A 13,707-nucleotide genomic window follows, 5' to 3' on the forward strand; every position below is an offset into this window, starting at 1 on the left:
CGTAGAATCAGTCTGTATGGGTAAAATAAACTACTGCAAATGTGGCATAAATACTTTCCAGAAATAATCCGATATACTGTATACGTCTTCCCTTTGTTGCGCTCACACTTTTGGCACGAATTTCTCACTCAGTGTTTTACAAGCTTGAGGGGGAAGGCGGGTCTACCTGCTTCTATTAACCAATCAAATGAGGTTTTCCTTGACCAGTTTACTCTGACCTGCTCGGTTAAATAACGTGACAGACAGCTACTCAGCGTCGTTCTTCTGGGTATCTCTCCTCTCTTTAATTATATTTACCATTAATTATCACTGGCAAGGCATTTTGGTGAATAGATGGAATTAGCTGGTATCACAGAACTCATGTTAGAAAACAAATTAATAAAATAAGCCATATAAAATGAAACTCTGTGAACAGATAGATAGATAGATAGATAGCTTACTTATTGCATTTTGTTTTTTAGAATGAGTTCAATGATACCAGCAAGTTCTACCCATCCACCATGCCAATGATGACTGAAAGTAATTAAAATATAATTAAAATAATGAACAGCAACAACACTCTAAATTTGGCTGGGTTAAAAATAACCCAATTGGCAACCCAGCGCTGGGTAAATATTGGACTGAACAACCCAGTCTCATGAAAATTTGTACATATTCAGAACCGCTGTTCAGAACAGAGATCCTTTCACTGAATGTTGAAGGTAAAAGTTTGGTTTGACCCATTCCGTGTAATGTAAGTCCAAAGACGAGGTCCACGCAGTACATTTGTCACTGAATAATGTCCATTTTAATATAAATATAAATCACTGGAGAGTAAAATCTGAAAATTAACCAGCCAGTGGCTAATAACAGACATTCATAGTGTGAAATTTTGTCACGTATGCAAGTTATTTACTTGCATTGCTGAGGGTTGCTTATAGAGTCAAGATCGATCTTGGGAGAATAAGAATTGATATTTGATCACGATAAAGATCGTGATTAATCTGAAAATCTATATTTTTACCCAGACCCTATTAGTTACTGTGATGAACTACACCTGTGGTTAATCTGTAAGACATCTGTGTGAACTTGAGGGATGATAACTTCTTATAGCCACTAAAAAAATCCTTGGGACCAGTTAGTTAAATATAATTATAAATATAATACAATTGGTATAATTCAAATGGCTATGAAAGTGAAGTATTTTCAGAGAAAAAGGTCTTGCATAATTTGTTTGCAGATGGCACTTGGTTTGATACTGTATAATGGTATTTATTTTTTTTAATCTAATGCAATGACAATTTTAAATGTGGCATAATTTTCAAAAAAATTTTGGGGGGCCAATAATAAGAAAATAAAACTCCACAACAAAAGATTCCAGTGTTTGTGTGAAAGTACCTAAGTCCCTGATTCTAAATGACGCACTGATTTGGCCCATGATTCGGTCTGTGCTGGCTCCATGCAGCATTAGGTACAGTGGGTCTATATATCAGGGTGCAGTACAGAGAACAACTCCTGCTATGACAGGATAATTATAAAGCAGTGTTCACTTCTCCACAGTGCGTCTGATAGCATGTCTTGACAATCCAAACATGACGTTCACAGCTTTTTCAACTAGACTCTCTGTAACCATTCCAACTTCAAAGAGCCACAGGCAGCATGCCTGCTCAAACAAGAAACAATAGCCCTCATTTAAAGAGCCACGTCTCCTTCAAAGCCTTTAAAATGCCCCTATGGAGAGGAGAGTTTCAGTTGCCTGGTAATCTGATGTCACCACAAAAAATGCTATGGCTGAAATATAATGGTGAGTAAGAAGGGGACATGCCTGAGCATTATAGGAGTTTTCTGTTGTTTGTTCCAGAATAACTCTATATTACGATTTCCTGATTTCAACTAATTTGCTCAATCGTTCTCAATTAAAACATGTAATGCCATCTTTGCTTTCATTAGGTTGCCAGACCATTGCGGTTCAGGTAGGATAAGTTAATCTCAACACTAGGTGGCAATAATAGCCTTGTGACTACCTGCCACTACAGCTGAGCTCTAGGCAAATGACTCACGGAACAGGTCTTGCAATTTTCTGGTGTTTGGCATGGCTGCCTTTTGTCTGTCAACACAGATTGAGCCATGTTAAGATTTATGATCTTGTGCCCTTCATTGCCAGAGGTTATTTTGTGTCTCTGGGTGCAGACAAATGTGCGTCAGTCCATCAACTCGTTTTGGAGGAACATGCCTTCCCTTCAGGGTATATGAAGGCACTGCCATCAAAAAGCAGTTTACTACATGATAATGAAGTAAATTCCATTATAATTTAGAACATAAACAAAGATCCCAATTGGGTCAGAAAAAGGCAGTAAGAAAAAGTATTTAGAAGTAAATGTAAATCACTTTACTGTATATTAAATAACCACTCTGTTGTTCTCTTGGGCAAACTTGCAATACTACAGGTAATGAGGGAATTGCATCAATGTTCTCGTTTCTCTTTACACACTAGCCTTACATAGCCAGACACACTGCAGCTTATTTCAGCTAAGAACAACCCATTTTGACAGGAAGGTGCCGTCTTACCCACATGTAAAATAAACAAGCACATTTTGTTTAAAGTGATGTTTAGGGGTGGGTATTTGAGCAACATGATCACACAGGAAGTCGGCATGTTGTTTCCGAAAGTTCCAACCCAGTTTCATGAAAATTCGTACGTATTTTACGAGTTGACTATTTTGTATGATTTTGTACGAGTTTGTTCGTATAAATTTGTACGATTTCATCACGTGCAAATACCCATATGTCTAATGCGGAAGTAAGCACGAGTTTGGCGCATGAGGCGTAAAGGACATGCTTGTTAATATTTTGCCCTTTACCCTTATCTAAACCTAACTGATCAGTAGAGGGTGTAAACATGATAGGAAGCTGTTGTGTGTGACAGAAGCAAGTAATTGTCGCGTATTAGATGGAAACTAAGTCCAGCAACATCACTGGCTGTAGTGAAAGTCGTACGATATCGTACAAATTAGCCAAACTTATAAAAGTCGTATGAATTCTTAGGATTTCGATGTGAGAGTGTGTAGAGAGTTCCAGTGCACTAGGATCGCCCACATTATGCGGACTCACTGGCAAGTGGCGTCTCCTATCAGATATTTTTTACATCAGTTCCAGAGTGTTCACTATCCCTTGTGGTGTGACCAGAATCATCCCTCCCTTCAAAAAGCAAAAATCATGGTTACAGTAAGCACTTACAGCGAAAGTGAACAGGGCCAGTCTATAAACATTAAAATACATAACTGTACACTGACAAGCTTAGTAAGCATTTTTATCACACTAAAATCATTTTCACATTTATAATGTTTAAGTTTTATGACTATATTTTTGAAACGGTGTGTATTTTAATGTTTATGGACTGTACCCTTTCACTTCATTTGTAAATGTCTTACTGTAACCGCAATTTTTGTGAACTTACTTTTTGATTACTCTTTTGTGGTAATAAACATTATGCCTGTTGTTGATTGAGGTTAACTTGTATTGAACCCAAAACATTCCTTTACCTTACAAAAAAAAAAAAAAAAAAAAAAACATTCAAAGATTCGATGCCACGAACCTCACAATCTCAAAAAAGCCAATTCACACAGATATTCCAACTCTTGCCATTTTTGTGCGATATGCATTAGTCGGTCTGTAGACTAGGGACTATTTTAACCCAATATCCACATATTTAAAAGTTTTACTTGTTTCTCACAGGCTTTTGTCCCTTGTAATCTTTTAATCAAGAACATTGGCCACAATGTGATGGAGCTGCTGAGAAGCAGAAGTCTTCCTGACAGCCGGCCATAAAACTGCTTCATCAGACACACACACACACACACACACACACACACACACACACACACACACACACACACAGTAAAAGGTTCTGAAATGCCACTTTGATCTGGTTGGATCAGAACCCAGACACTGAACCCTGACAGTGGTGGTGACTGAACTCAGCACCCCCTCCACCAACCTACAGCAGATCTTTTCCCTGTCGTATGTTGTCTTTTATTTCTTCTTACGGTACAGTCTACATCCATAACATTGTAAATGCAGTTTGTTTTATGTTCTCTCATCCAGCAGTAGCTGGGGAACTCCACAGGCAGAAAACAGAGCCAAAACACCCCTCTTAAATTGCCAACCCACGTTTTTCATTCCAGTGCACACCGTCATGACTGCGCTGGCGTTCAGCTACACTCCAGCTTGACGCATCGCTTTGTGCCAACATAGTGGAAATTTGTTGTAATATTTTATATAGTTAGGAGTTTTTCTCTGCTGCACAAACTGCCAAGATCTTTCACAAATTCTCAAGTCACATTCTGTTATACAATCCAGTAATAAATGTTCATGCTCACTTGATGAAAACAAAAATTTTTAGATGGTGACTGTGATTTTCCTGGATTTGATTCACCAATTTCCCTGAATAACATGAACAAGACATGCGTACCTTATTAGTTTAAGTAGTCGCAACACATTTTCTTCAGGTTTTAAAATACATTTCCTAATGAACTCTCCATAAAAACATCTGCCCCAAAAAAATCTTAATGGTTTGCAGAAAAAGAGAACTGAATGCGCTACAGCCTAATTTGGAATTTACATCAAATATGTAAATATTTGAGTTACTCTATTCAACTTATGCACCAGAAAATCTAGCACGCAGCCATCTTGAAAATGTTGTCTCAGAACTTCCGTTCTAGCGGTTATATATAGATCTCTATGGAGTTGATGTCAAAGTGTTTTTAGCTAGCGAAGTGGATTTACAGGATATAGAGTTGTCAAAAGCTATCATGAGTATTTTAAAGTGTTCAGGTGATGTCATAACAATTAAAAGCAGAGCGGGGAGATTTTAAAACAAGATTTTAATCTTCATTCACAAATACACAAGATCCTATCTTCAAGCTGTGGACATACTGATGTGCCTCTGTGCTCATTAAACTCCAAGAGATCACACAAAGTCATTAAAAATATCTCGTACGACACCTCTGACCATCTTCTCATGTCATTCACCCATCATGTTATAGTTAATAGTTAAACGAAGCAGATTTTTTGAGCACTAAACAGGGATGGGGTAGGGGTGCAACTACAGTATATTTATACACACACACGTGAAAGTGTATGTTTTATATTTTATTCCGTTTACAACTATTTTAATCACATTTAAGCCTCTAAAAATGTAGGGTGCTAAATTAATTTTAAAAAGTACAATTGTATTTTCTGTAATGTTTAACTTGCATGTAAAATAATATGAGCTGTCACTGTTGGAAATTTCATATCATCTACATATTTTAACACAAATTATTAACAAGTTAAAACCTAAACATTAAGAACTACATGTATAACAATTAAACGCTTGTACCATGAAAAAGTGTGTCAAAGCTGTCTGAATGTGATCTGCCGGGTCCAATTTAGCTCTGCACGTGTCGAAAAAAAAAACAACTAGCCTTTTCACGTAGTAAAAGTGTGCTGTAGACTCACACCATCAACTCTTGCTGAAAAATACTTTGTGCTCCCACATGTAATCCATTTTGATCGACTCTTCTTAGTAGCTTCAATACGAACAGGAAGTTAGATGACAAAATTTGGAAGAGCGGAGCGTGGAAAAGGGTGAATTAGGTGAATACAACACAGTTATATGTTCTAAAATGATGCCTACAAAAAAAGCAGTCTCTTTGGGTCAGACCAGAGTGAAATCTGCTTCTGAAAAACTTTTTACAGCAGGAAACATTTAAGTGACCAGCAGTAAATCCAACATTATGTTAAGAACCTGGCAACTCCCCAAATATGATGCTGCCAAACATGATGATATAGCCTTATACTTTACACATTGCGGAATCAAGACATGAAAATGAATGTCTAGCAATAAAACTGCACATGGTAGCAATGTCTTTACATTTTACATAATTTTTAGCAGATCTCTATCATTATCTGTCTAAACCCAAAAAAACTCTTTAATGGCTTGTCAAACCAACTTGGCTGACAAGAGCTGGAACGAGCGAGGAAGGAATATATATTTTTTTTAAATTCAAGGAAACAACTACACAGTGATTCATGAATAGCGAAAAGAAAAAAGAGAACCCAGCCTTTATTTGCTCCAGGAATATGGGTGGATGCGAATGTGTAAGCAACTTACAATCATCATCTTAAAAGACAGTTTTCCATAGCAACTTGTAGTTACAGGCATAGTTCACTCAAAAATGAAAATTATGTCTAGTGGTTGACCGATATTTTGCAGAGGCCGATATATCACAGAGGCCGATAAATAAGCCGATATTCTGAATTTTTTAATTAAATTGCATCGGCCGATAAATTTTCCCCTTTGGCTGATTTGTTTCTTGAGGGCACTGAGAATCACCTGCTTGCATGTAAAGCGACCGAGACATGTAACGACCAGTCACAGTTCGTTTTGTTGTTACATTCCATCATGTTACTACAATATAGACCGGTGTGCAACACAGTGTTATTTAAACAGTCTGCATATCAGAGCTGCAGCAGACACGTTTGCGCTCATAATGTTAAAGTGCTCATCTGTTTCAAATCTTCCTCTGAAGCATGTATTCTAACAGTCTCTACTCAACAGTTCCCTGTAACTTTTCTAAAAAATAAAAGGCAAATATCAATAAAACATCTATTATACATCATCTGCAAATATGCAGATATCTCATTGAAAAAGATGTAATTCATGAACCTCACGAAAATCCAGCGTTTTCTTTCCGTCGAACGCTCATCTAATATCTTCCTCTAAAACATGTATTATATCAGCCAGAATCTGAACTTCAGGAACAGGATCAAAAGTTCCTCTGATTCACAAATCATGACGGTCAGTCCATGACAATCCAAGCAGGTGATCCAGGCCATTTACACTGTCAGGAGATTGCTGCACGCCCTGGATCCACACGAGCACGTGAGTGCATCTTCAAAGTAAAAGCGCTTCACATGTGCTATAAGTAAATGTCTTATTCACTATGTACTGTATGTAAAATTGGATTGATTCTGTATTTTATGAGAAAACGTGATTGCTAACGTGGACATGCCCTCCATGGTTGCTGGACTACTGTGTGTACTGTTATTTCCTTCTTCCTAATATATTAATAATTTCTTCATCTGCAAATAAATTACAAAAATTTTATGACTACACAGAAATCAGAAGAAACTGCTATCTACCATTTAAAATACAATATAATTTTGTTAGATTCTTTTTTACAAAGTTAAAGTTTAGTGTGAAATTAAGTAAATATAGTGCTAAATAAGAGTTTTTTGTTTTTTTTTTGCAATCTTATGTTTATGCTATTTACTATATTAAATTGTGTGATATATCGGCATTGTATCGGCCACCATGCTCTCTGAATATCGGCCATTAAAAACCCCATTTCGGTCGATCACCAATTCTGTCATCATCTATTGGCCCTCATCAGCCCTCTACACTGCAGGTAAATCATTCACATGCGACCAAATTTCGCGCTATGTGACAAAAAAAAAAAAAAAAAAAACGTCCTTTATTAGCCACTGGCTAGTAAATATTCAGATTTCACTATCCACTCATTCGAGTAGTGGTGAAGAAGAACTTTGCACAGAGATTCTTTCACTGCATGCTATCTCTTAAGCGTGTACTCTAAGGAAATTTACCTCATTTGGCTGCAGTGGGTCCTGAGTTGTCGTGGATTGCGGTGTCACCTTCACTTTCGTTGAGCCATGATATGCCATAGCTTATAACAATGTATTTCACGAAGTCAACTCTGATTTTGATTAAACTTTTCCACATACTGTTTTCACAACATTCTCCATTTTCCAGCATAAATTAACAGTTCCTGCTGGATGTTTTTGGAAGGTAAAAGGTGTTGCAAAACTCAAGAGCTTATAAGTGCCTTACTGCAACATATATTTCTGCTTGATTTGCCATTTCATTATAGCCACTTATAGCCCAGCATTTTGTGCAGAGGTCAAAAGAAGTTTGAAACGGCTGAGCAACAACATATTATTTGTGAACATTAAGACACTTGCTACGCTGCTGGGGAAGTTCTATATGGCACGTAAACACTACAAAGTACAACTGCGATGATTGACAAGTGATCACCATAGCAATGCTGCAGCGTCTCACGCCTGTGACAATGTTTAGTTAGCTGCCAACAACAGAATCGCTGTGTTTTGTTTATGTGCGTCTAAGCGGCTGTTGTTAACCCTGTAAAGCCTGACATACGAAAGAATTGTCAGAAGAGACATATTTTTTGATATTACACTGTTTTTAGTACCACTAGACAAACTATTTTTTTTACGTATCATATTTGATACATTAGTCTTTAAAGGTCATTATCCTCCTGAGGCCCAGCAATTCATTTTTGTATATTCAGTACTGAAATGTTTTATTTAAATTTTTCTTAGACCATACATGCTATCGTGGTAAATCTTGGGATATTATCAGAGGACTCCCTGGGCTTTTCAGAGATACCAAATGTTTGAAAGTTTGGCCATGACAACATCCTCTTTTTGGTCTATAAATATGGACTGAAATGTATCACAGTTCAGCACATACATACAATATGAATTATATATTCATATTTTCAATAAACAATTTGTATCATATGTATTTTATGCACCAAACACTACACTGTAAAAAAAATCCTGTTGTTTAAAAAAAAAAAAAAAAAAAACTGGCAGATGTGGTTGCCAGAATAATTATGTAAAAAGAAATACAGTAAAAATGTGAACAACTTTACAGAACAACCTGTACATTTTACAGTTTAAAACTGTTGTCATTTACATGACCACGATGGCACTGTAAAAAAATTTTTTAAAAAAATCTGTTACATTTACAATAAAAAAAACATCATAAACTTGATATTAACCTTCTGAAACTGTAAAAATCGGCTTTTTACTTTATAAGGTATTGTTAATCACCGTAAAAATTACAGAAGAGCACATGATGATGAAGTTTACCAATAGTGGCTTTTCCAGGAGCAATGACCAATAAATGTAGAGACAGTGCTCAGTGTCACTCACACACTAAACACCATCAGGGTAACACATGTGAAATTTAAATAATGCAGTAAACATTAACTAAACTACATCAAATATAACACAGAACACCCCAATGTAGATAAGTGATATTAAAATTAGGAAGAAACAGAACTATTCCCATAAAATATAATGAAATATTATGGGTCATGCAGGGAATTGTGGGAACACCCGATTATTGTTTTTACTGTAATTTTAACAATAATTTACAGTAAAAAGTACATGTACTCTCTTGTTAAACAATGTACATTTTTACCATTAATTATACAGGAAAATCATACTTTTTACATCTAAAAAATGTCATTTTTCCAACATTTTATTGTAAAAACTACTTTACTGTCTTTTAAAATATATGTAAAAATTTTACTGCATATTTTACAGTTAATATTCGTTAATCAATTAACGTTTTATTTCTGTAGTATTTTTACAGTCTTTTACCATTGAAATTACATACATTTTTTACAGTGTATATTGACATTTAAAAAAGGGAAACTGTCAATCTTTTTTCACTCGGTCTCAGGAACTTATGGTAAGATGACATCATCATAGCTTGTAATGTAAAATAATGAGATCTTTATAATGAAAGAGCATGCTACATATATGAAAATACACAAAAATATTAGTTCACATTTTAAATATATCTTGTAAAAAATATATGTCAAAATTTTCAAAGCTCTGTGATTTTTTTGTGGTGGGCATGAATGGAATGGAATCGTGATTGAGAGATACCTCAAAAGCCTGTTGTATCATATTTGATACATGTAATTTCAACAGGCTTTTTCAATAAAATAACATTAAAAAAAATTAACCAAGCACAAGCTGCTTATATTCAGCAAATACTCATTTTTAAATATCAAGAACAATATAATCATTACTGTTACTTTTACTTTATTATAATAAGCTGTCATTTATCCTAACATAAGTCACTTTTTCCACAAGTCTGCTGCCATTTTAAATAGATCGATATAAACACTGAAACCACTTTTTTTTTTTTTTTTTTACAAATAACCACTAGATGGTGCCATAAACAAGTGAAACTTACATACCATATGTTTTTTTGGCTCGACAGCTTGAACAGAGAGTGAGACAGGAGCCGTCAAACATTGTGTATCTTATTTGATACATACGGCGTAATAGAGTTAAACAGCGCGCACTCTGACTGTAATGTAAATGTTATCTCGAGACCGCAGGGCTGATGAGAAAACTACAGTGGAGAGACCGACTGGAATATATGAATGAATGAAGACACATACTTCTGTTTGTGTGATTTACACCAGGAGAAGATGGACACATCTCACACACGCTATTGAAGATGTCATTAACAACTAATTGTTCAGTTCAGTTCTGTACACACTGTGTGGAATTTCCAAACATACAGTTGTCACAACCTGAATTTTTCTCTGGAGTTAATTCGGTTGTAGAATGCGGTTGTCATTCCCCTATTTAACCGAACTGTGTGCGTACAGAACAGGATTAAACACTAAAAGGTAAACTGACAACCGAATTTAGCTGCAGTACGTATGTGGCCTATTAGGACTGACAGGCAGACAGGGAAAAACTAAGGTCTGATGCACACTGTTCAGAGACCTTGCAAAAAACAAGAAAAATATTGGGTACTGGGGAAACATCTAGTATAACAGAATTACACTTTTGCAATTTATATGTTGCTTGACAAAATGCAGAAACGTGTTTTTTTTTGCCCACATCATGATGCAGGTGGTGAGGCCAACCTGATCCCTAAACAGTAAGATAACAATAAGATTTTCATTGACTAATGGTCTATTCCTCACACAAAGCTATTATGCTGCTTTAGAAAACTTAAAGGAATATAGTACACAAGTCGTACAGACTACTTTGGCAGAAATATTTTGTCTAAGAAAAGAGGAGCTTGGACCTCCTGCTAAATATCTCTTTAGAGCTATTTGAACCTGCAAATTTACCACCCTAGATCATCATTATGGGCAAAATATTGTTGTTTTCTAATCTATTTTTCTTTTACAATTTTTTATCTATGTATCTTTTTTGGGAGACCATATCTATACAATAAAACAAATTCAACAGGACATGGTAGAAATAGGAAAATGGAGGCGAAATGAAAAGTCAGTATCACCTTGAATATGCCGACCCAGTCCTTGGGATGTGGTTTAATGAACTGTGTGAGGGTGTAATGGCACTCTAATGTTGCGTGAGGGAGGTAACTCTTCCCCACATTCTGGAAGATGACATGGGCAAAGTTTGACATTTCCATGGCACTGCTTGTTACTGTCCCCTCCAGGAATAAAGCCATCTGTCTATCAACAGCTGCCTCTGTGGGAAAACAAGGCCAATAACAGAAGTGAAACAAAGAAGAGACACGTGAAAGTATTTTATTCTATGCGTACTTTACCAGATTCTACAGTTTTAACATTCGTACTTAGTCTAAGACCGTAAACACTGAACAAACATCTTGCAAGGGTAATTTTAATCCTTATTGCATATCGCTATGCATCTCCTGATGGTTGCTGGTAACATGCAATTATGATTCAAAACCCAAACATAATTCAGTGTGGATCATTCCATTTGGTGTAATCATCCCTATTAAAAAGCATAGCACAACCTCAGGGCCCCAGACTAAAAAATGACTTGGGGGGCCATTGGCTCTTAAACTGAAACATTAAGGAGCCAAATGGCTGATTTTAGTCACCAAATCACAGAATTGCTCGATTTAGAAACAACATAGAAAGCCGAAGAACAGGAAGACAGTTTATAACCCATTAATCGTAGGTTTAATAAACAGTTTATATAGTTGAGAAGTTTGCATTCCCTTTTGTCTCATAAATGTTCACACCCTTTTCATAATTTATACAAATATAAGAGATCAAATATTTTTTTTATTTAGTACTGCTCTTCAGAATCTACATTACAGATATTTACATAAAGTATAGTGTGTATATAGTAGTGTGTTGTCTTCTTGAGCATCAATGAATGTTTGCAGCTTGTGTAATAGATGCGCAAGTCCCTCAATTGTCCTAAATGTCAAAAGCTTGATATATATTCTTTACTGTTACCGGATGGCCCAGACACAGAGACTACAAGAGTGCAAATTGAATGAAATCCCAGATGCATTTTTTTGTGCTACTCCATTCCCAATCAATAATAAAAAAAAAAAAGTGGTACACAATACAGGACTTTTAATTATAAAGAAGCCCGAAATACACATGGGACTCTTATTTGAATCTGATTCAAACTGCAAACCTGAGCTCCTGAGTTCAAACCCTCAGTTTTTTGCGGGTGATTCATGAAAAAGACCCGGCTCAAAAAGAGTAATTTGTTCACAACTCTCTCGCGCTGGGTTTGTCGTTGCATGCGTTGTAGCGAGCTCGTCAGAAACAGAATGGGTGTATGGAGCAAGAATGATCTCAAAAATAATATACATACAAACTACAATTAATAAATGCACAGCACAATTCACATTCTCAAAATCTGATTCATAAATACACAAGTGAGAGCACAGATATTTCCCCGATTGCCCACACAAATACATCTCACTTTAATAAATTCAAAATGTTTTCTCAAATATGTATCTATCAAATTCTTGAATTAATTCACATCAAAAACGTGTGAATGTTGTTACATTTATTCATGGATTGTTGAATCTGCATTTGCAAATCATCACGTGTGTGGATCGCTTTGGATTTGTGTGTGGCTATTTTTGAGACCTTCCTGCCAGGTTGCGATTCACAAACTGCATTTTTTTGGGAGAGGTCCTCTTTAACCAATCACATTGAGCTTTTAATCCACCGATCATTACACGCCGTGCTGATCTGACTTGAGAAGCAAAATGTTATATTGTTTTGCGCAATGTGACTGCATTAATGCACAGAGAGGGACATTTTCAGCATTTCAGCATTGCAGCTGACCACACTCCACGAGTAAGTAAAGCAGACTTTCTACTCTATGTCTCATGGCATTTTATATTTCATAATATATTATGAGGTTTGTTTTTGATAATGAAGTGTGGCCTTTGCAGATCTGCAAAGCTAATGCTAATGACCGATAGCCATACTTTCTGAAGAGAAGCCAGCTATCTTTAAAATTAAGAGAAACATATTTTAACTCTAGTGTTTGTAGGAAGGTCATAGTAATCACAGGTACCACAAGAGTGGGGAAAACTGTTAATAATTCCTCTTTGCCATGGTTTAATAAATGTAACAATTTCACTGGTTTCATTAAAACATCCTATGTTTTAATTATGAAAAAATAGTTTTGCTATCACATTAGATGGATTGAATTTACATTATTTTAGCCAGAAAACCATAGGTACCACATTTAGAATGACTAGTAATTGAAAGGAAAATGGTACAATTTTAGCTTTACACCATTATGTCATAATTATTCAGTGATCTGAGTGTATGTAAAGTCAACAAATACTTGATTTCTATATTTTTCTTTATTCAGTATCAAAAATTGAATACATTTATGCATGTCGGACTTCTAACTTGGAAACTGGTGCGGAAATCTTCAACTCCCATTTCGACGAGATGCAGGTGTGTGTTACGTCACTTAGGACAGGGAGGTTTACAGTCAGTAACAAACATTTACTTTTATTAAATAATATCCAATAACGAGTCAAAGTTCTTACATTAAATGATAATAAACGTGTTTAGCAAACGTTTTGCAGAGACAGGTATTCAGAACACTGTTAATTACACTCTC

At 35.8% G+C, this 13,707-nt stretch overlaps 1 protein-coding gene across 4 annotated transcripts in view; it reads right to left on the minus strand.

Annotated features, from left to right (window-relative positions):
* The window catches only part of LOC127452849 (tax1-binding protein 1 homolog B-like), a 44,010-nt gene that overhangs the window by 23,470 nt on the left and 6,833 nt on the right, over positions 1-13,707 (minus strand). For all 4 annotated transcript variants that reach the window (XM_051718641.1, XM_051718640.1, XM_051718639.1 and 1 more), the window contains exon 2: positions 11,123-11,319. In XM_051718641.1, the coding sequence (XP_051574601.1) occupies positions 11,123-11,299 (177 nt within the window). In that variant the 5' untranslated portion in view covers positions 11,300-11,319. The remainder of the gene's footprint in view (positions 1-11,122; positions 11,320-13,707) is intronic.

This window comes from Myxocyprinus asiaticus, chromosome 15 (genome assembly GCF_019703515.2).
Source record: "Myxocyprinus asiaticus isolate MX2 ecotype Aquarium Trade chromosome 15, UBuf_Myxa_2, whole genome shotgun sequence".
In the NCBI taxonomy this organism is placed as follows: domain Eukaryota; kingdom Metazoa; phylum Chordata; class Actinopteri; order Cypriniformes; family Catostomidae; genus Myxocyprinus; species Myxocyprinus asiaticus.